Source organism: Protopterus annectens, chromosome 9.part0, assembly GCF_019279795.1.
Source record: "Protopterus annectens isolate FY-2018-M chromosome 9.part0, PAN1.0, whole genome shotgun sequence".
Taxonomy (NCBI): Eukaryota; Metazoa; Chordata; order Ceratodontiformes; family Protopteridae; genus Protopterus; species Protopterus annectens.
In genome coordinates, this window is record NC_056743.1 from 92,631,492 (window position 1) to 92,655,976 (window position 24,485).

Here is a 24,485-nt window from a genome sequence, read left to right on the forward strand (position 1 = left end):
GTCAGGTTTGGCAGGGGCCGGGGGAAGTGAATCAGGGGCAGAACTGACATCATTATATGCATCATCAACTACAGTTAGCACAGGTGGTATGGCTAAAGGCCTATGCTGTGGCAAGTGTAAGAAAGTCCTTAGTCTTTTTCTAGAATCAGAGAAATCCTGACCCTGCCATTAAAAGTGTTCCCTCATAGAGTGTAAAGTCTCCCCAAAGGAAAATTCCTCTGGAGGGGAAGCAGAAGGAATAGAGTCTTCTGCATCTGAATCCTCATAAGGTGAGTATGGCCCTTCCTGATGGTCTGACAAATCAGATCCATCCGAGGAGTAATCAGAGGAGAGAGGTTCAGGGGGTTCAGTCCTAGGCCTTTTGTCAGGAGGAGGATGGGAGGCCCTGTCTGGGTGAGGTTGGGAACCCCTAATCAGAGATATAAGGTCCTCAGCAAGACTGAGAATCTGGGAACTTGAGGAAGGTCTCTGAGAAGTAGATTTTGCAGGTAAAGCTTTTGAAATTTTAGCTGCTTTAGCCCTGGAGAAAGCCTTAATAGACATAGAAGCAGGGGGCCTAGCTGCCCCACGTGCAGGTGTAGAAATGTCCAAAGGGATGGTGTCGGACAATTCTTGTGCGCTTGCTTCTTCGGTAGGAATTTCTGTAGCCGACTCAGCCGGGGCCTCTCTGGCCTCAGTTGTCGTAGGTATGATTTCGGTAGAAGGTAGAACCGAGGCCTCGGTTTCAGCCGAAACTGAGACACTCGCGGTAGGCCTAACCGTGGTTTCAGCCGAAACCGCGGGCCGCGAGTGTCGGTCCTTTTCCTTGCGTTTTTTGGCTAAATGTGTAGTCGGAGTCTCCGATGGCATTTTATATGCAAAAGCAGATCCAAAAAACTCTTCTGCAAACTCCGGCCGACGTCTAAGAGTCCGTCGGTTGAAGGAGGCACAGGCTAAACAAGCTGATACGTCGTGGTCTGGGCCTAAGCAAGGAAGGCAGTAGGAATGGAAATCCTTATGAGGTATTTGTTTCCCACAAGTCAAGTTAAACAATTATTTACTTTGTCTGACATCGGCTGAGGCAAGAAAGAGTCCCCAATGGGGTACTTAGCTTTTTAGAAGTCTTCGGTAGCTGAATCTCTGGATCTGACCGACCGGCACTTGCGAACAGCTTCTGCTTCGGGCACCGCGCGGGCAAGAAAGACTGAGGAAAATGGCGTCGGCTGATGCCTTTATACCCGAGAAGCTCTGACGTCGGGGAAAGTGCGCCATCAGCCGAGGCCAGACCCAGACTTTGGAATCCGGCTGACCGAAGGGCTGCCTGAGGCAGGACAACCCATATGTTATGACTGCAGATGCATCCTTGAAGGACATCAGTCTTCTTGCAAATGGAATGGACCCAAGCAATATACGTATAATGAATGCTGGTCTGAAAAGAGAATTTTTTATCGCATTTCACACATTTTTTAAAGCCAGCCAAAGCCCTCTCTATCTGCCATATTCATGAGAAGTCATTACACACACACACACACACTTGGAGAAAGGCACCATGCACACAAGAAAAACCCAACAGGGGAAAGAACGAAGGGAGAGCTTTTTTTTTTTTTTTTTAAAGAAAGAAAGAAGAAAAAAGAGGAGAACCAACAATGTAACAGGAGACATACCTAGCAGTAAGACAGGAAGGTAAGGGATACCGGCAACAGTAAGTGTGAGCTACCTGATGGTAGTTGGCATAGGAGGTAAAGTGAAAGAATGAAAGAAATTCACCAAAAAAAATCTGAAAGCTATACAAATGGTGCGATAGAAACAAGATTAGAAAAGGATGAAAATTATGAAAAATATTTGATTTAACTGGTAAGCCTTGAAAGAGATGGAGAAACCACGTCTGAAGCTGAAAGTGGCAAACGAGCTCTGAGATGATCTACCCTAAGTGTTATGGACAAGGGATGTGCTCAAGAGATTTTGGAGTCCACGAGCTACAGAAATAGCTGAGTTGATTCTGATGGATCAGAACTGAACTCACAGGTTGATGACAGAATGAAGACTGACAACTTCAGCTCCACTGATTTTGTGGACCACCTCTTCCCATAGGTGATGTCCAGTGAAACCATTCCCTCCTCCACCTCAAGAGGGTTCATCCAAGGAAGCATCTTGGCTTGAACAATGTGACTTTCTAAACTACATCTTTTTTTGCTCCTCTCCGATTCCTGGACTATGAACATTGAGGAGCCAAAAAAAAGGATGCCAACAGCAGACAGGGTCTTGCCAACCTGTTCACTTTTCTTGAGAGTATCTTCCACCTAAGGCCCAAAAAGGGTGGACCCATCAAAGGGGGCACCGATGAAGGACGTCTTGAAGCCCTCTGCAAAGTCACATAACCGCATCCAGGCATAACAGCTTAAGTCAATGCTGGTGACTGCTGCTCTGGAGGCTCCATCGGCTGCACTGGATAAAAATCACATGGAGAAATTTGTCACAGAGATCAAGGTAGCCAGAATGAATTCCACGGGAAGGATAGCTGAGAGGGAGTTGCTCAAACTCTGTCAAATCCCTCTGGAAATGAATTACACATGTCAAATAGTTCAGCTCTCAGATGGAAAAGTTCACTGAAGCATAAGTCTATTTCTCAAATCGGTCCAAGGTTCTAGACTCTCAGAAAGGTGGACAGAGGACCTCCCTTCTGAGAGTTCCTTCTTAGTGGCTGTTGCAGCGACCATGGCATCTACTGAAGGGCCCTTACTCCAGTGTTGTTTGTCCTTGGGGGCAAACAGGATCCTGTCTGGTTTCTTGGGGATAGGCACCACAGAGTCAGGCTCTTTCCATACTCTGTTACATCTAGTAGGGGATTTGAAGGACAGACCACCTAAGTGGTAGACAAGGCAGCGCCAAAGGCCTCAAGGAACAAAGATTCCACCAGAGAAGGGTTATCAGAGGAGCAACCTCCCTTCTGCTTCAATTCAAGTTTGTTGCAAAAACTTTTTCAAAGGTGAATTGTGGGGACCCTTCTCCATCATCAAGATCTGTGTTTTTAGTGAAGGATTCAGAGAAGAATTGATGTGCTTCTGCACACACGTCCTTTTCCATGGGACCTGGAGTTTGGGAACATCAACCACAGGATCTGAACTGGACTGGGAACTCAGTCCGAGTACATTTCCTGAACCCTTGACTGTCCCAATCAACCTGTATGGGGGGGGGGGGGGCAAAGTCAGAGGTTGGTATGGGTCCAAGTCTGGATGCAGTGAGCCTCTCTCTAGCTGAGACAGCCTGCTCTATCTCCTTGAATGCTGAACTCAACAAAATGGGACCCAAGAGAGCATCTCGATATAAGGGATTAAGATTGTCATCCCGGCACCAGCCAATCAGGAGACTTGGGCCAATGGCAGAGGCGAGCTGACAAAAGCTGTGTCACCAACGGGAAGGGACGGATCTAAATACCTCAAGGTCGACATCTCCCCCAGGACCCTTGAACCTGATGCTTCAACTTCACATCTCATTTTGGTCTGAAGCCAAAAGAGATAAGAGTACAGAGTTGAAAATACTACGGGTTTCAGATCCAAAGACATCACTCCATGGGTGACCGGACCCAAGACCTGTTGACTCTATATGTGGTTGACAATGGAATTGAAGATGGGGGTAGTAGGAACTATTCTCAGGTCTGATTTGGGAGACGAAACTGAGATAACCTGCAACTATATCTGCTGTCTCAAAAACGTCATCACTCTGTCGACATCTGTTTCCAAGAGGCTTCTGGTTGAACAGGCTGACCTCGAGGAGGATGTCAAGGAAGGTCTGGAATGATTTAATTTCCTTTAAAATTGGTAAATGAAGCCGAGGGCTGATAAGCTCTACAGAAACTCTTGGAGTTGAAGAAGGTGTCTAGATCCAAGGAACTGTTATTGTTTGGGACTTCCCTTGTCGTGAAAGGCTCTATGATTGGCTCCAAGGATGTGTTGGATTTGATGACTTACTTAGTTTGGCTGCAGGAAAAGAGGAGACTGCTTTCACTGTATTCTTTAATCTTTTCTGGAGCCTGACTCAACTCTTTTTCCCTCTCCTTTTCTCTAGTTTTTTGTAAGACTTACAAGGAGAAGGGCTGACGTTAGCAAACTGTGTGGGCAAAAGTCCTTTTAAAATCAGCTCATCACAACAACTTTGGAGTGCCTTGGATCCGAAGGCTTTGCAAATATCGCACTCTAATTCAAAATGAGCTACCACCAGGCAATAAATGCATAACTGGTGCTGGTCTTTGGGGGGAATTGTGGCTACATTTATTTAAACGTTTTTCTGACATTGTAAAAAAGTCAGGTAAATCACTTTACCGAGAGCAACTATAACAATAGCTACTACCAACACTGTATGAATATACATAAATATATAAAAATGTAACTATATTAAGAAAGATAGAAGGAGGAGACAAAACTGCAATGAGGAAAAAAATGAAGCGTAATAGGGTCCTACTGACCCAGTGCTACCTAGAAACGGTCATATTATCTATAAATATCCAACTACAGGGTAGGGAAAATAGAAAGACAGAACACAATTCTACTTATCGTTGTAGTTTTGAAACTGGAGAACAGAGTCCCGAGATTCACTTGCAACCTCAATGGTGGCAAACAAGATCTGAAGCTAAGAGGAGGACAGCATGGCATTATGTGTATGGGGTGGAATCACAGTCCCGGTTCCACACATTTGGAAGTATCAAGACCTGATCAGAGACTGGATCCAAGACACCCATCTGTTGAACATGACAAAATTTCGACAATATTGGATCTGGATGTTTCAAAGACTTAGTCTATACAACATTGCTTTGGAGCTGTCTGGTTATTGCAGAGTAGAACTGAGATGTCTGCAAACTGTATTAATTTTGAATGAACACAGTAAAGTGCCATACTGTTGACGTATACAATAACATGAAGTCACTAACTGCCTTATTCTAGGATACAGTATCATTCCACCTAATTACTTGTATGCACCAACTAAGGCAGCTTTTAAACCAATATGTTGGTTGCACAAATGAGTCATTTTGTTAAAGATGGGAGAATAAACAGCTACAGTTTATGGTGCTAAAAGTTTATATAAAAGATCAAACCCCATGACATTATGTGAATTATGTTGCATTCAGTGAATTTAAGTAAAGCTGATTCTATGCCAGTCCAGGCTGAAAACTCTGCCTATTTGCATTACTTGGGAATAAATCTGTTAAAAACAGAAGCCAACAGGCATGCAAGCACTGAGTAAAGATTACAAGTTTTTCCAAGATTATAACATCAGCAACACTTGCATGAGTGAGCATATTTCCAAAAGCATGCATACACCAAGATCCCTAAAAAGACAATCTATGTTATTTGCAAAAAGTTCTGCTTACTGGGAGAAAACGTTTTTGCCAAGCAAACATGCATTTTCAATAGCAGGTGGATGCTTACCATCGAACTAGGCCAGTTCTGTGGAACAGAGGTTTTGGCCATGAGGTCAGGCCACAGATTACACAGATGCAACTATCAGACTAGAATCCATAACAGCAGGCCACTGGCTCACCTAACTAGTTCTGTGTTAGTAGCAGAATTCCATTGCAATAGTTTCATCTGTAGGAAGGCCTGGAACTGCAGTACTTATACTGTATACCTAGGAACTGAAGATAAGAGCAAATCTGCCCGCAAGTGGATGTGTACTCCACATGAATCGTGTGCGCGCATGTGTGAATGAAACAATGTACTCCAAACATATGGTCAAGCATAGCTGATGCTGCATCACACTTTCTAGCCAAAAAGGGGAGCTCTTATAAGCATATTGGAAAAAAATACTAACACCTTCTGCATGATGGTCACAATTCCTGGTTCTCTTTTCCCACTTCCACTTTCCTAAGACAAAGAAGGTAAGGGGAAATGAAGGGACTTAAAAGACTGCCTGGGGAGGGGATGCAATGATCAAACACTTACAAATACATTTGCCATTAGTTTATTTTTCTCTTGCCTGAATTTGAATGGTACATGCTTCAAGTTTAACTCTAAATGTAACACTGCCCCCCCCCAAAAAAAAAAGTAATTAAGGGGTGACTGTGAGGTTTACTGAACATGCATAAAGATGCTACAGAGGTCCTTTCAAAAATGCTAATTGTACTAAAAACATTACGTGTAACCCTGCTTAGAGGACAGGCTGGCATCCACAAAACCCAATCATTCATTTCAGTGAATGAAGTAGAAAACATGAGGGGCTTAAAAAAGAGGTCCACCTCCCCAACACAAACAATATTATGACTAATATTTTTTAAGACTCCGCAGTGATGAATTAAATTCAGTATACAACAAAATCACCCAGTCAGGCTTGTCTGTCAATGATCACTGAAAATGAGCAACATTAAACATTGCTCTGCGTCAAGTAACATCCAGTGACATTACAAAATACAAGAGAAGTCATGCTGATACCTGTGGGCAGTGTAATTCCACACAGCCCAATCATCATCATCATCATCATTCACCTAACCATAACCCGATCTGACAACTCCGGAAGTCATTATTCTGCTAGAAATACATATCCATCTCTATTGTGTACACTAACATATGTGACGTAAATCCACCAAGTTGTAGGACACTGGGATCTCCTTTTGTATGGAGTTCTACATGTCATCTAATACTAAAGGATGAACTTAAACACTAGAAACAGTCAGTAACATTACCACAATAAAGCTGCTCAAAATTCTTCAAAGTGACAACACATGTATCAATAGTACAATACTAGTATCTTACCATTTTCAGCTCCTCCTGACACACCTGCCTCTTGTATGTCTCGATCTGTCTGGGTCTCTGCATTCTGAAGTTGTGGGGAAGGTGTTTGTGTGCCCTGCGAAGTCACAGATGGGGCAGGATTCCGAGGCTGCAGGCCAATTGCATTCATCAGTCTCATGTCCCTCTCTGACCTCCAGGTAGCTCTACTTGCCCTTTAAAAAAAAAAAAAGAAAAGGGAAGAAAAAGGGTCAACTTTTACAGTTTGGTCAGTTTAATACTCTCACATTTCTCTTACAAATATCACTGTTTTAGGTGCAGAATACTCTATCTTGCTGCAAGGGCATCTGCATATCACTGGTCACACAAATATCCAGGATTCCAGCACTGCGTCACAAAATGCCCTCTATTATCAATGTGCTAAAGGATAAATTATAATTCTGGCCTGGTCTCATAACTTGCAGAACCTTAAGCAGAAAGTGACTATGATGCATGTGTTCAGAAGTGCATGTCTCTTTTCCCTCTTCTACACACACTATCGCTGCATCCAGGTTTGCACAAGAAACACAAAAGCACACAGATGGCATACTACGATGGAGTGGGCTACCTAGCATCCCTGTTAATTAAAAATAAATATGCTGCAAATTCCTCCAAAACAGCTTTTTTCCATTATGAGAGTTGCTTAATATCCAATCTTATTACTTGTGCACTCTTTTCACTTCTATGCACTTTTTGATCTCTCAGAAGCCTCACCTAAGGCCAGACCATCAACACTCTGCAGCCTGTTTGTTCTCTTTACCACTTTAAGATTGAAAAACATCTCTGTATCTCTGAGATGAGAGGTGGATTGTGATAAAATATACAATTTTTTTTTATCTGTCATGGTCTGCTTCATTATCTTCAACTGAGGAGACAGAATTCTCAGACTGTCTTCCTACGTGGCATTAAGAAACAGATGCCTCATGACTGTAGCTCCAAAGGAAGACAAAGCTTTTGAGATCACATGCAGTTTATACTACTTGTGAAAGTTTGGAGAAGCCTATGTTGCAGCTAAGCATATGTTGTCCAAAGACAGACTTCCTAAAGAACGTGTGATATAGCCACTTCTCCGGTAAAATGTGCTGTATACTGACTTGCTAAGTTTTTGTATTCTACTATAGCAAAATTTAATGCAGTCTTGAAAGTCATCTATGGGCAGATCTTGGATACTTAGCTGCAAGTATGCTGCAGAGTAATAACAAACAAGACTGTTTCCTGATAAACTTTACTCAGTCCAAATAAAACTTGTATCATTTACACACAATATGAATTTGTAAATGTTTTTTCTTTGAACAGTTTGTTTAAATAATGGGAAAATTAAGTGGTTGGTTCACATTTAATTCCATGTCTACTCTTGCCATAAATGTCAAGTTTATTCATCAGATCATTTTATCATGTGAAAAACCAGATTAGGGTTCTTGCACGTAAAGTATGAAGTTCTGAGATCCTCACTGCAGAAGTAAAGGCTACAAGGAAGGTATTTCCAAGAGCTTTATTTCATATCCTCCTCTGAAGCTGGTAAACAGGATGGAAAGATTCTCAAGTACAAAACAAATTCCGAGGTGGTACTGGTTCGTTGAATGGAGGTCTAAATTAATCAAGCAACCTTGAAGAATGCCTTAAGTTCTTTCAAAGGAGTCAAAGAAAAATTGCAAATCCCTGACAGAATTTACAGGGGGAAATCAATCCAGAAAGATGTGCTTAAATAAAACAACAAAAGTCTGTATCAAAAGTTCAAAAATTAGTCCGAGTGAAACAGTCCAGAACTGTCTGTACTACATCAGAAAGACATACTACACTCTGGATATAGCAAAAAAAAATATATTGGGCCCCTGGATGGAAATGCAAATTTGGAAAATCTTAGGAGGATAACAGGTGACCCTGGTCATCAAAGAAAGTGGAGAAATCAGGTGGTCAAACTGAATGCATGGAGATTCAGGTGAGGACAGTTGAATGGATGAATCAGATGTGCTTTTTATGGCCTTACCCTGACAGGCTTCTTCAGAATATCAAGCAAAAGCAACCACAATTGTTGATACCAAAAAGAGTCTATGAGAACCACGAAGAACTTGTTCTCTTTAGTTTCTGCACAACACATTTGAAAATCGAGGAAAATGGATTAAAGGTCTACAAAGGATCTGGAGGCAAAATCTGGTTTAGTGTGTTACTGGGTTACTGCCATGAGGACAGGAAAAAGTCATCACTGCATTTGGCAATGGTTGGGGATACAAGGAGGTCACAACAAAGCTTTTTCCATCAAAAGAAAAGCTTCTTCACTAATGACCAGCTAATAGACCACTTGTGTATCATCAGTCATAAATCAACCTGTTTCAATGAAAGCTGGCTGTTCCCACAGCCTCACTGGATATGAATGAGTTCACTTCTGTTTGCCAAGATACCACATGCCATCCAAGCTGTTGGGAAGGTACAGCACCTTCACCATGAAGAAGGGAGTATTGGAAATGCCTGTAAAGTGAGAAGGGTTTCCTCTCTAGAAAACTGATATGCATACTGTTCTCTAACATTAGCCAGAGACCCAGGACTGCCTGCCACTGACAATGTACTCCAACTGTGGTAACAGTCACTACAAGGACTGGGTGATGAAACAGATGGCTCCATGGTCAGCTGCAAGTGAGAAAAGTACAGTTTTGTACCTACCATAAATGTAGATGTCCGATAGATATACAACTGCAGTCATAACATATGGGTTGTCCTGCCTCAGGCAGCCCTCGGTCGGCCGAATTCCAAAGTCTGGGTCCGGCGTCGGCTGGTGTCGCCTCCTCTCCGACGTCACCATGGCTGGAGTATAAAGGCATCGGCCGACGCCATCTTCTTCAGTGTTTCTTGCCCCAGATGCCAGGTGCCCTCCTAGGAAGGCTGAATTTGGTAAATGGATAAAAATAATCCCAAACATGCACAATAGTAATAAACAGATACACCATAGAAATACCCCCAGCTAATGGGAAAAGGGGGAAGGACCCAAATAGAAGTATACAGAGGGGTAGGTGGGAGGGGAAAATCCGACTGCAGTTGCATATCTATCGGACATCTACATTTATGGTAGGTACAAAACTGTACTATGTCCTTCAAGAATGCAACTGCAGTCATAACATATGGGTTGAATACCATAGCCAAGCTGGGGGTGGATGGAACTAAGATAAGGATGGTGTAGCTAAAATCCCCTGCAGGACTGCCGAAGCAAAGCCTGCTCGGGATCTGGAATATAAGGGCAGGTTGTAGTGCTTGGTAAATGTATGCACGGAGCTCCATGTAGCAGCCTCTAAAATGTCCTTTGTTGCCACTCCTCTTAGGAAAGCAGTGGAAGTGGCCATAGCTCTGGTGGAATGTGGCCTAATATTGGCTGGCACACCTTTTCCATGGAAAGAATAGCAGAATCTGATGCAATGTCCAATCCATTTTGAAATTGTTTGTTTGGAGATGGCTTTTCCTTGCATTCCAGCAGCATAGGCTACAAACAGTTGGTCAGACTTTCTGGTGGCCTTAGTTCTGTCCAAGTAGTAACGTAGTTGTCTGTGTATGTCCAAAGTATGCAGTAGCTTTTCCCCCCTATTTTGAGGATTGGGGAAGAATGCAGGCAGGTGAATAGCTTGATTTAGACACACCCTGGAAATAACTTTGGGCATGAATGTAGGATTGGTTCTTACAGAAACTCTGTCTTGATGAAAAATGAGGAAGGGAGGCACTGCCATGAGTGCCTGTATCTCCGAAACTCTTCTTGCAGATGTGACTGCCAATAAGAAGGCAGTCTTCCATGAAAGAAATTGCATTTCTGAACTTGCTGCTGGCTCAAATGGAGGAAGAGTTAATTTTTCCAACACATAATTGAGGTCCCATGCAGGTACTGGCTGTTTTCTGGGAGGTTTGATATTCTTTATTCCCCTTAGAAACTGTCTTAGCAAGGGATGAGAAAACACTGGAGGGTCACAGTTGTATTTTGCTGAGATTGCTGAGGCATGAATCTTTATTGAAGAGTATGAAAGTCCAGTATGAAGTAGTTCTGCCAAGTATTCTAAAATCTGAGGTATACTCGGTAATGCTGTGTCCTGACCCCTGTTGGCATTCCATATGCTGAATCTCTTCCATTTGGCTGAATATGCTTTTCTTGTGGAAGGTCTGCGTCCTTCCAGCAAGATCTCTTGAACCGATTTTGATAGAGAGGTAGGTGGAGAAGTCATGTTAGCCTCCAGGCTGTCAGGTGTAATGATTTCAGGTCTTGATGTACAGTCCTGTAATTGTGTTGTTAGGAGCAGGGGCCATAGAGTCAGAGGCCATGGTTTGGTCCGAGTTATGGTCAATAGCAATGTGTACCAGTGTTGCCTTGGCCAGTCTGGAGCTATCAAAATACCTGTTGGTTGTTCTGCTTTGATCTTCAGTATCACCTTGGTCAGCAGAGGCAGAGGAGGGAATGCATAAATTTTTAGAGAATTCCAGCTGAAGGAGAGAGCATCCGTCTTCCAGGCTAGAGGATGATGAGTCCTTGTGCAGAACTTTTTCAGGTGATGATTTAAGTGGGATGCGAAAAGATCTACATCCGGTCTTCCCCATGTCTTCGTCAGTTGAGAGAAAATGTGAGGATGCAACATCCATTCGTGTGGATCCATGAAATTTCTGCTCAGGTTGTCCGCCAGTACATTGTCCTTGCCTGGTACAAACTGGGATTGTAAATGTATCTTCAGGCTCAGGGATTTTTCCCAGAGAAGCATTGTTAGTCTGCAGAAGGGATAAGAATGAGTGCCTCCCTGCTTGTTAATGTACCACATGACAGTGGTGTTGTCTGTCCTTATCAGTAAATGTCCTTGTTGTAGTGATTTTTCGAAAGTCTCGATTGCATATATCACTGCCATTTCCTTTTGGTTTATGTGCAGATGTTTTTCCTTTGGGGTCCATTGCCCCTGAATGCATCTGTCTTCCATGTGCACCCCCCATCCATGGTCTGAGGCGTCTGTTGTAATCATTTGGCCTGCTTGAGGTCTGTTGAAAGGCATACCTTTGTTTTGCTGTTTTGGCTTGAGCCCACCATAAAAATTATTTTTGCAGACATGGAATAAGTGGGATTATGTCCTCTAGGCTTTGGCTGTGTTGAGACCATAAGTTTTTTAAATACCATTGCAGCTTTCTCATATGAAGTCTTGCCAAAGGTATCAGAAGGATGCAAGATGCCATGAACCCCAGGGCCTACAGGATTTTCCTTGCAGTCAGCTGGGAGAGTTTGGCTAAGCCTTTGAAGTACTCTGGTAAATGCTGCTGTTTTTCCTCTGTGAGGTAGGCCATTTGGTTTTCTGTGTCCAGTTTGGCTCTTAAGAAAATAATCTGTTGGGATGGCAGTAGTTTTGACTTCTGAATGTTGACTGTGTATTCCAAGGCCTGCAGTAGATGCATGACATAGTCCAAATTTTCCTTTAAGGTTTGTTTGTTGTCTGCTTGTATGAGGCAGTCGTCCAAGTAGGGGTATATTTGAATCCCCTGCAGTCTGAAGTGTGCCACTACTGATGCCAGGCATTTCGTGAGCACACTGGGCGCAGTAGATAAGCCAAACGGCAATGCTGAGAATTGATAATGCTCTGTTCCTGCAAGAAATCTGAGGTATCTTCTGCAACTTTGTCTGATTGGGACATGCAGGTATGTCTCCTTGAGGTCCAGAGTGACCAGCCAAGACCCCTTGCCCAGCATGGGAAGGAGTTGCTGCAACGTCAGCATTTTGAACTTTGGCACTATGAGAAAAGTGTTTAGAGATGACAAGTCCAGTATAGGTCTCCATTTGCTTTCTTTTCTTGGAACAAGGAACAGCCTTGAATAAAATCCCTGCCCTTGCTCCTGAGGAGGAACCCTTTCTATTGCTCTTATGCTTAACAGCTTGGAAACTTGACAGAATGCCTCTGCCCTTTGATGATGTGGCAGGATTGGCATGTCTTGTCCTATTGGTAATGTGTGGAAGTGGAATCTGTAACCTTTGTCTATCAAATCCAGAATCCAGTTGTCCTTGGTTAAGATATGCCAGTTTTGTGAGAATAAGGATAATTTTCCGCCCAAGGGTGCTTCTCTTTGGACCTTTGTAGGCGGAATGAAAATCAAGTCATTGCGATTGTCCTTGTGGTGCAGTTGAACTCTCTGTACCACTTCTTTGATTTGGAGGTTGCCATTGGCGTCCCCTGTAAGATCCTCGGTATTGCCCTCTACCTCGGGCACGTCTGCTTTTTCCCCTTTGAAACCTGTCTGAGCTGGGGAAGTACCAATTCTTTGAGGGCCAGTTTCTGCTGAATCTGGGTGGCTGAACCTGAAGGAAATCCTTGACTGTCTGTACTGACTTTGCTTTTTCCTCTATGGATTTCAATACATCTTGTGCATTAACACCAAAAAGCTTCTGTTTTTCCAAAGGTGCATCAAGTAACTTTACTTTTACATGGTCAGGCAAAGACTGATCCTTTAACCAAGCATGTCTACGTATCACAGCCCCAGTCATAGCTGCCCTACATGAAGCTTCCAGTGCATCATAACCACACTGTAGAAAATGGTTATTAACCTGCTGAGTGCTATGTATATGATCCTGCAATGCCTTTTTATCAATAGGCTCAGGAGAAGCTAACTTTTTCTGTAAATCATCCAGGAGAAAATCCTGGTACTGAAACATGTGAAAAAGGCAATTTAGAGACCTCATGGCCAGGGTAGTAGAAGTATATACTTTTTTACCCCATCTCTCCAGGAACCTTGCTTCCCTGTCTGCTGGCAGTGGGTTTTTGGCAGAGGAGGTAGCCACTCCCTTGGGGCCCTGTGAAATAGTTTCTAGATCCACAGAGTGGGCCTTAAAAAGATGTTTGTGAGTGTCCGGGACCCTATAATATCTGTCCGGCTTGACAGGAGCCGGAGGAAGAGAATCAGGGTTAGCACTGGAGTCAGAGAAAACATCTCCGAGACCGAAGGTCGTGTTAACGCTGTGTCGGCCTGGAGCGGTAGATTTACCACTTCCGAAGGGACCGGAGCACTAGCATAGGGTTTGGGAGTAGCATCGGTAGTGGACGCAGGCCGAGGATGTCGGTCCCGGTCCTTGCGCTTTTTAGCAGATTGGGTAGTCTGTTGATCCGACGGCATGATATACGCAAAAGATTCACCGAAGAAATCCTCGGCGAATTCTGCCCGGCGCCTGAGAGTGCGCTTATTAAAGCAAGCACAGGCAGCACAGGCCGAGACGTCGTGGTCTGGGCCCAGGCAAGGAAAGCAGAGAGAATGGAAGTCCTTATGAGGTATTTGTTTACCACAAGACAAACAATTATTAACTTTCTCAATTTGTTCTGACATCGGCTGGGGCAAGAATAAATGTTCCCCAACGGGGTACTTAGCTTTTAGATGACTTCGGTACTGAAAACACAGGAGCTGGCCGACCGGCACTTGTGAACTGCTTCTGCTTCGGGCACCGCGCGGCAAGAAAGACTGAAGATGGCGTCGGCCGATGCCTTTATACTCCAGCCGTGGTGACGTCGGAGAGGAGGCGACACCAGCCGACGCCGGACCCAGACTTTGGAATTCGGCCGACCGAGGGCTGCCTGAGGCAGGACAACCCATATGTTATGACTGCAGTTGCATTCTTGAAGGACATCTCCAACTGAAGCATCTAAGGTAGATGTCAGAGATCCCAGCTTGGTTCGTTTTCATGTCTGTGTACAGACTCCACTGTGTCTTTGGAGTCCATGGAAGAATTCTCATGGGGTTCCCTGTAAATGCAGCAACCGGAACCATAACTGCTAGGAGTTCCAGAGGGTCAACATGTTAGTCACCAATACAGAATTGTACAAGAAACACCATGCAATGAACAGGCAAATCTTTTCAAAGGTAAGACAGCCCTTGCAAAGCTGATTGTTCAGCTAATAAACTATGAAGATCACCATGACTTTATCAGATACTTTGCAGCACTCAGTGTAATAATAAACAGTTGGAAGAATCTAGAGAGAGAACACTGTGATAAGATAAAAAGTGCATTCAGCAGCCAGTCATCTGGGTAAGAAAGCACCTCAAGATATTGCAGGAAGATGCTCAAGAAGTATCAGAAACACTCAGACCAGGAATCTAAACCTCTTCTGCATTATCAACGTAATGGTTTGGAGGAAGAAGTACATCTTGCAGAGGACACTGCTGCTCTGCAACAGACTCCCCATCCACATTAAACTAAGTTCATCCCTATTCATACTCAAGCATAACTTGGATCTATGGATGGGAAACAGAAAATTTACCTCAGGACTGCTCCCTCTACTACTAAAAGAGACAGCTCCTAAATGTTCTTTCCAAAGCATGGGTCCCTTCTAATTATCAATAGTATAATTCCAGTTATAATCATTAGAGGTAATATATAATTAACTAGACATAGGATAGGTAAGGCCAATCTCAAACCAAATGGGACAGGTTAAATTCAAGCACAAAAAAGGAAACTGGCTAGGCTTTAAATGGCCTACAAGAGCAGCTAGCCTAGTAATCACCTATGAACCTATGGGGGGGGAAAGGAAAGGAAATAAGGGCTTACGGAAGAAGGGTGGGTGCATATATTGCAACAATTACCTAATAAGGAACATAGCATAGTTGTGTAAGAGCTTACCATAACAATAGATGCTCAAGTAAATCACTGTTGCAAGTACTACTTACTTGTGTGACAAATCCCAAAGCTTATATGCTGAAATAGCGGAGGCTTGAAAATTAGAGGAAATCCAATAATATTTGAAGGATGATTCTGGAGAAAGCTGCTCTGGCAGAGGCATCTATCTGGTAATGTTTAGTAAATGGGAGAAGGAAGAACCAATTAGCTGCCTCTAGGATGAATGTTGAGTCAAGACCTTTTAAAAAGGCTCCAGAAAAAGAATGAGCACTGACCAGACTTTAATGGATTTTACTACAGATGTAGCGGCAGAATGAAATGGAAAGGGAAATCTACCTGGAAATACTTCACTTAGAAACTGTAATAATAACCTTTTTTACCCTCATAAGAAAACCAGCTGGTCAAACTTTCTGAAAGATTTTGTCTTATCCAAGTGGGAATTAACTAGTCTGTGAACATCCAGCAAATGAAGGATTCTTTCACACTTATTTTAGGGACTGGGAAAATTGCAGTTCATAGGTATTTACTAGACTAACAACCACAAGGGCCATTTTAAGCCTAGCTATGCACCAAGAATTTCTGAAATCATAGGTTTAAGTATTAAGCTGGCAGCCCTTGTGGACCATTTTAAGTCTAACCAACTTCCCTTGGTAAGAATCAACCGCTTTCTCTCTTGCCTACAAGATAAACACCATAACCACTATGACAGCACGCAATCCTTAAAAAAGTAGCCCTTTCCCATACCAGGAATCAAACCCAGGCCATCTACATAAAAAACAAAAATCCTAACTGCCATACCATACACACCATATAGGACATCCCAAACCATATGGGCAATCAAGTTAGATGGATAGATTAGTTCAGACATTTCAGTGACAACTGTTGGTATAAATGTAGGATTAGTCCTTAGCCTGATCCTGTACTTACAGAAAAGTAGGAAAACAGGAGTACACCGGACAGCCTGTAACTCAGACATTTTTAGCAGATGTTAGGACCACTAACAGGACAGTTTTCCAAGTCGATCATTTTAAAGATGCAGAAGAGATTGGTTCAAAAGGTGGAAGGGTCAACTGTTCAAGAACATAAGAAAGGTTTTAGGGAGGAGAAAATAATTATCTGTGAGGCTTGATATGTGGGAACTCTTTATGAAACTGTTTTGTCTCAATGTGAAGAAAGAGGGGGTCAAAAGGCAGTTAGGCTGAAATGGATGATACATGCACGTTCATAGAGGTGCATGCTAAATCTAAGTTGAACTGCTCACACATATTTAGGGACACTGGGAATTTCTACTTGATATGGGTTCTACCCTCTGTTACAGCACTATACAGAAAATATTTTCTACTTAGAAATGCAACATTTTCTTGTTGCAGTTTTTCTCTCCTCCTTTACTTGTTAAATGTCCTCAGAAATAAAGGCTCCTGAAAAGAATTAGAATTGGTCTATCATCCAAACAAAGTATAGAGTCTACAGGATCGGATGAATGAACGTCCTTTTGTTGTGTGAACAAATACATCCTGTGGGGTAATGTGGTAACTTGTCCTTGGTTAGTCTGGGCCAAATGGGAGTCACCGATAGTATATTTGGCCTGTTTTTTTTCTGAATTTTCAGAAGCCTCTTTGGAAAGAAAGGAAAGGGGTACAGGAATTTCCCTATCCACGGCAAGGAGGAGCCTTTCATTTTCCAAGCTTCACTGGAGGAAAACAGTCTAAGCTGTTTGTTGAGAGTGGTGGCAAAGATATGAGGAGTTCCCCCACTGACAGGCAATTGGAGGAAGACCTGAAGGTTAATCCTCCATTGTTCTGGTTTGCCTCAGATCTGCACAAATAACCTGCCAGTGAATTTGCTTCTGAAGGAAAGCAAAGAGCTTGAAGATACAGATTATGGTGTACTGCAAAATCCCAGGCCATCATAACAAGCTTGCAAAAGGGATAAGATTTTGCTATTCCATTTGCTGATGCACCACATGACTGTGATACTATCTGTTAAGATTAGAAGAGATCCAGGGACTCAAAAGTTAAGAGTCTGGAGGGCAAAGCTCAGGGAGTTTACCACTTCAATGTTGACATGATTTTACCTCTCCTGATGAACAAGACCAAGTCATGCTCAGTGAACAGGCCCCTGGAAAAGGTCTGAAATAACTATTGAGACATTCTGAAGGCAGAAAAGGGACAGGGGGAGCGCCTGGATCAACCCTTAACTGATTAATCCATCAAAACAGTTCTTTCTTCTCACAAGGCAAGAGAGATATTAGAAAAAGAAAGAGTATTATAGTACTGCGTCTGAATTAATTTGAAGTACCTCTGAATATTTCTAATCTGAAGTCTGGCAAAATAATCATCTAAATTGCAGATGCCCTGAACCCCAGGGCTCTCCGAATCTCCCTGACAGAGGTATTTGTAGATTTGTGAGGAGAAAAACCAAGTTATCAGAAACTCAATTTTTCCAGGGAAGGAGAGCCACTGTGCTGGATGCATCCAATCCAAACAGTAGCAGAGACTGAGTGGGTGCCAGGGTGATTGTTGTGATGTTTAAAAGAAGTTTGTTGTGAACCAATAATTGAGTACAATGTTCCCTTTTACATGTACCTCACACCAAACACCTCATCTCACAACTGGAGAGAGGGAGATGTTTCTCTCCAAGAAATTACAGAGTACACAAAACAATTCTTACACAGAAACAATGAAAGCCTGTCACTGTATTCGGTCTCCTACAGGTTGCTAAGGGGTGACCTGTGCCTGGCTTGCAGGGCAGTCTCTGACCCAGCCCTGATGGAAATGCTACACACTGTAAATCAAACTGCATGAGGGTCACTCACCCCAAGGATCTTAACCTAGCCTTTGACAAGAATGGGTTACGCTGGAGAGAGAGATACATCTGAGAGAGACTGCCACTTCTCTGGAACAAGCGTCCAATTCATGTGAAACAGACTCTCCCTGATCCTCTTCAAATGCAACCCAGATCAATGGATGGGTGACTGCAAATTCACTCCTGGGATGGTGCCCATGTCCCTCCTGGAGAGAGGAAGTTGATATTAACTACCACAGAGACCCTTAACTTATCGAAATTCACTCACCTAACCACAGACAATTGGGGCAACTTGAAATTAATATTGCTAGGCTTGCAAGGGCAAGGCAAGGTTATTCACCTAGTAACCTTCTATGAACTGTAAATCTTGTAAAGTTCTTTTTGAACTGAAATAGCCTGAATCTGGATCAAAGGATGGGAAAATTCACATCCAGGGTGCTGCCTAGGTCCCTTATGGGAAGAGGCAATCTGTAAAAATACCCAGGGCATAGGCACAAATTCATGCCTTCCTCCAGCCCCTAGTGGACACACCCTGGGTAAATCAGGGTATATGAACTAGGGTTATAAAGGCTCTTGAGCAGTTAGCCTAATCTCCTAGGACCGTACCTAGGTAAGGATAGACGTGGATACACTGCAGTCTGCAAAATGCTATGACAATGGCAAGATCTAAGCACTTTGTGACAACTCTTGGAGCTGTAGACAGTCCAAAAGGCAAAGCAGTAAACTGACAATGATATCCCAAAGCACAAAATCTTAAGAATTTTCAGTGGTTTGTTGGACTAGGGATCGGCAGACAGCTGGTTTTGGAGTCAGACAAGTCAGGTACTGAACTCCACACATTCCTTCTTTTCTTGGGATGAAGAAAAATCTGAAGCAAAATTATTTTCCTTTTTGATGGAAAGAAGAGGTTTTATAATTCCCTGTAGGAACTCTTGAGAGAATTGTGAGGGACTAGGTATTGGCTTGAGGGTATCTGAAGAACTCCAGATGGAAATGGAAGAGAATTTCAGGGAGGTTTGTACCCACTCCTTATGATGTCAAAAAGTACAGTTTTGTACCTACCATAAATGTAGATGTTCGAGGATTCCCTTGCTGCAGTCCTGACTATTGGGTATAGTCCCAGTCGGCCCGATACCAGAGTATAAGGCTGGCGTCGGTGGCATGGGCAGCAGACTAGCGGTCAGAGGATACAGGATACTATGACCATGACAACCATTTCTCTTTTCTGCCCCAGATGTCAGAAGACCCAAAGACAAGTCCCAAAACAACCTGCACCAAAAACATGTACAATATATACAGCAATATATACAAAAATATATACATGTAAACTCACCTACAAACATCTACATTTATGGTAGGTACAAAACTGCTGACAACATGCCTTGTAAAACAGCTGTGTGGCAGTAGCCCTAGTGGAATGAGGCCTAATCCCAGCTGGAACCTCTTTGCCATGATGGGAATAACAAAATGCAATGCAAAAGCCAATCCACCTAGAAATAGTTTGTTTTGACACAGGCTTGTTAGTACGTAATGAAACCCTGTTTTTCCAACACAAAATTGAGATCCCAAGCAGGAGTAGGAGCTCTAATGGGGGGTTATATCCTTTGCCCCTCTAAGAAACTGCTTGAACAAAGGATGCGAAAACAAAGGTGGGTCACAATCATAGTGAGCAGAAGGACAAACCTTTGTCCAATAATTCAGTAAGATATTGAAGAGCCCACACTCAAATTAGGCTCTGAAATCTCAAATTCTTTGCTGTCCAAAATAAAAAAAATTTCCATTTTTTTCTCTCTCTCACTCTACTAGGCTATCTTCTAGCTTCCATAATCACATTTAAAACTTGAGGAAGCTGAGACCTGCTGTCTTCAAACACAGAATATGGAATCAGAGGTAAAGGCCATGGAGGCTTCTTTACAAGACTGCAATACTTTGGCAGCTGGTGGTTTTAGTGAGAAGCTAACACAGATCTATCTGAGTGAGTTCCCCATGACACTGTCAATTTCAAAATACTGTTGATGTACCACATGACAGTTGTGTTGTCTGTTAGAATCAACACCTGCCCTGGAAGAAGTAACTTGAACGCCCTCATCAATGTTAGATGAGCTCCCCAGCAGTGTCCGAGGCATCTGTCGTTAAAATCTGATCTGCGCCTGGCGGGTCACAGAGAGTCCCTGTTTAGGTGTGATTCCTGAGCCCACACCAAAATTCCTTTGAAGGCAGGGGCAATGTATTATGTGAATGACACAAAATCTTGGCAGTGCTGTCTGTGTCCATTTGAGAGATACCATTGCAGCTTCCTCATACTCAGTTTGGCATTGACTGATGAGATAGTTGATGGAAGTAAAGTGACAGACTCTTTTTTTTGTCACAGAATACCCTAGGCATCTTTGCACTGCTACTACATATTCCAGATGCTGTAGAAGGTCTTCCTTTTCTTGAGCCAGAATCAGGCAGTCGTGTTGAATGCCTTGAAGCCTGAAGTAAGCTATCACTGGAGCCAGAACCTGTGTGAATACTCTGGTAGTAGATAATAATAAGCAAAGGGCAGAAGAGAGAACTGATAAAATCTCCAGTTCAGTTCCAAGATACTTTCTGCAACTTAACTTATAGGCACATGAAGGTAGGGGTTCCTTCCTTGAGATCAGTTACCATCCAGTGATCCTTGCCCAGCCAGTAGAGGTAAGTTGCTGTAACGTCTTGGACTTGGAATGGAATGTCCAGATGAGATAGATAAGGATAGATAATAAAAATTGGTCTCCTTTCTGATACAGGGACTGGCTGAATGGCCCCTATCTGGTAACTGAGAAACTTGCTTGAGAGCCTCTTTTTTTTTGGAGGAGGAACATCTGGCATGCCTTTTTGAAAGGGGGTGGGGAAATAAAAAAAATCTGTAAATCTGTGATGATAGATAGCACCCATCTCTCTCTTAGTGATAGTGATTAAATTCTTTTTGAAGAGAAAAAATCTTCCTCCCGAAAAGGCAGGTCATTGGTTCTGCTTACTAAACTGACCCCCCCCTGCCCCCACAGAAGTCTGAGCAGGTGAACTGTCTGATCTTCCTAAACCCAGACTGGGAACCATAAGCAGGATATGTCCACCCCTAGCAGGCCAATTTCAAAAAATCTTTAACAGTCTGCATAGACTTAGCTTGTCCTCCCATTTCTTTAAACTTCCACAGGCGTCAGTCCAAACAACACACACATCAGACTGTAAAAAAGCAAAAAACTTACACTTAACAGCTGCTCAGCTAAATTCTGTTCCTTCAACCAGGCATGAAACAGAACTAGTAAACTAGTAGCAGCCACCCTCGAGGAGGCCTGAACAATCAACACTGCACACTGCAAAGAATGCTTACCAACAGACAGACAAATCCTCATGGCTAGAGTGGAAGAAGTATATACTTTCTTACCCCACCTATCCAAAGCCCTTGCCTCTTTATCAGAGGGTACAGGATTTTTACCACCAGAAGCTTTACACCCTTTAGGCCCCAACAGTTTCTCTGGGTGAATCAGAGTAATCCTGGCCTTCCATTTAAAAATGCTCCCTCATGGAGTGAAGAGTCTCTGAAAATGAAAATCCTCAGGAGGAGAGAGAGGTAGAGAGGAATCATCCAATCCAGAAATCAGAATAAAACTCTTGCAAGTGCAAAGTCAGAGACTCTGAAGCCTGGCAAACACTGTTCAAATTATCAAACTCCTGTTCCACCCCTAGGCCTCTTATCAGGCGGGGCATAGAACCTCTAATCAGGAAATCAAAATCTCTGCCTGCCATTAAGCATATGTTTCTGGGCACAGAGCCCCAAATGCCCAGAGAAGCTCCCCCAGAAGCTGGAACTTTGGGCCTACCCTAACTACCTTGGGAAGAGAGGGAAGAACAACAGTTACCTGAGAAGCCCCCTGGCCTACTACCTCCTGGAGAGGGCACATCCTGTAACAGTAAAGTATCCTCCTGAGACTCCATAGAGACTCTGGTAAAACCCTGGCCATAAGTATTAGATGGCATAGCTTCATATGTTTGAAAGCACATTTCCAAATGTGCTTAAACGAGAACCGTTTAGCCGAATTCCGTCATGCCGACTTCCCTATATGTCATAAAAGTGTCGAATTTTGACATTTCCAATTGCTCCACCGCCGTAACGAGTGCTACCATGGGTCAAAAAGGAGGCGAGGTTTTGTAATTTGGTGCTTCGGTTTTCACAATTTTCAAATTTCACGGTTTGCAGTTCGCGGCAGCAGTGTCGAAGATGTGGCTGTCGAACTTATGAAGATATACCATTATCAGATGTACCATTCCAAAGAAGTCTTGTATTAAATGAGATGAAAGCGCTCGACTTATTATCCTCATGTTGCGTCCTCTGTGCTGAGTAGAATTTGTTAGTTTATCAGATGTACTATTGTTCTCCAAAAGGGAAGACGGTGACACAGCCTCCCTGTAAGGTAGGTTACAGGTTGGCTGAGGTGGAAGAAGGGAACAATAGGGAAAGAAATCTGTCAGAAATTGGAGCTTTTATCTGAAAAGGATCCTTTGAACTCAAACATGGATATTTCCTGCCATTATTTCTTAGAAAGTGTCCTTCCTATCTGCTGAAAAGATTTCTGGGTTTTATGCAAAATTTCGCCAGACTTGTAGGGGTAGTTCTAGAACTTAGAAATGGGGAAGGGGGGCTGCTTAGAGTCCTGCATTATTTTTCATTTAATTCCTTATGCAAGATATCCTTATCTAAAGAAGCGCTCAGGAGTTTACCCCTTATCAGGCAAGACTGTTGTCTAAGCCAGGTATACTTTCTTAGGACTGATCCTACAACAGCTGCTCTAAAGTGAATATGAGCAGTGTCTTTCAACATTTGATGAAATGCCTTGCAACATGTGTGGGAGAATTCAGTACATGCTGCAAGCACTTGGTGTCAGAGTCAAGTATGTTTGATATCAGTTTAACCATGTTGTAAAAAAATAGAAAGCATGCAACTTGTCATGCAGTTCTGGTAATTAATGCCCAAACACACAAAATCTCGAAAGTTTAGACCTTACCATATCTGTCTATGGTCATGCAATCCTTCTCATTTTTTAAGCCATTAGTAGAAGGAAGCAATTTGAATGTTTTAGCAAATTCTACAGAAACAACTGTGGGTTCAGATGAAGCATTTTTTTGTACAAGAAAGTGTGTGAGAGCTACTTTACCCTGCCTGGCTACTTAAATACATATGGTTGGCTTTCAGAAGCCAGAAAAGCAGACAGAATGTCTTCCCAAACCTCCAAATGGGGAATAGCAGAAAGTTTAAGGAATTTTCATATGCATAAAAGTCATATCATCTCCTCTGTGATTCAGACGTGCTCTCCCAGTTGGTGTTCCACCATTTTACGGACTGTGTTACCAAAAGTAAGTTCCTCAGATGACGTTAAGACAGATTCAACCTGTAGATGAGTGGAACCGAGAAGGGTAACCTTAGGATTCATATTCAGATTCTGAAGACAATTCTTCAGAAGAGGACTCCATTTTTGTTTGCAGGGGAGTAAAAGCAAAGAAAGAATAAAAATGAGGAGGTTTCAAAGACATATGGGCTTTAAAATGTCCTTGGCAAGAAATTACACAACTCCTACTGAGGGATTCTTTATGGCTCTTCTTTGGCCTATCTGTTGTTTTAGACACATTTTAGAGAAATATCTATGAAGATCCTGTGGAACAAAACAAAGATGCTAAATGGATAGAAGTAAAAGAAAGAACAAGTTGTTTAAAGGTACAGGATATGAAATGGGATGAAGTAACGGCCAGAGAGATTGAGATAAAGTTAAGAAAAGCCTCCAACTGGAAAGCCTCAGGCCCACATGCAGTACCTAACAAAGTATTAACACCTTTGCACAAAGTTTTAGCCATGTGTAAGAACAATTTATATGCGCACCCCAAAGACACACCAACCTGGTTAACAGGAAAAACAATGCACCTGAAGTTATCCTAAAAATTACAGACCAATAACTTGCCTTCCGATGATGTATAAACTATACACCAGAACTGATGCTGACAGAGTTTATAGTCATTTAGAAGAAAATTCAATCATGGCAATAGAGCAAAAGAATAAAAAAAGTCATATGGAACAAAGGATCATCTGTTCCTAAATAAAGTCATAATGGATAAATGTATAAAAAAAAAAAAAAAAAAAAAAAAGGAAGAATCTAAGTATGGCATGGATGGCTACAAAAAAGCATTTGATAGCATCGCACATTCATGGATAACGGTGCTTAAAAATCTAAAAGGTACACTCTACAATGATCAATTACATTACAGTGACCATGAAACAGTGGCAGACCACTTTGCAATTAAGCCATGATAAAGGACAAATTATTATTCCA

The 24,485-nt window shown here is 42.7% G+C and overlaps 1 protein-coding gene across 1 annotated transcript in view; it reads right to left on the reverse strand.

The window, feature by feature from the left end:
* Nucleotides 1-24,485, reverse strand: part of AMBRA1 (autophagy and beclin 1 regulator 1) — a gene marked incomplete in the record, with an annotated part of 1,868,076 nt that overhangs the window by 97,203 nt on the left and 1,746,388 nt on the right. The window contains 1 exon segment of the mRNA XM_044082605.1: nucleotides 6,723-6,913. Within this exon segment, the coding sequence (XP_043938540.1) occupies nucleotides 6,723-6,913 (191 nt within the window).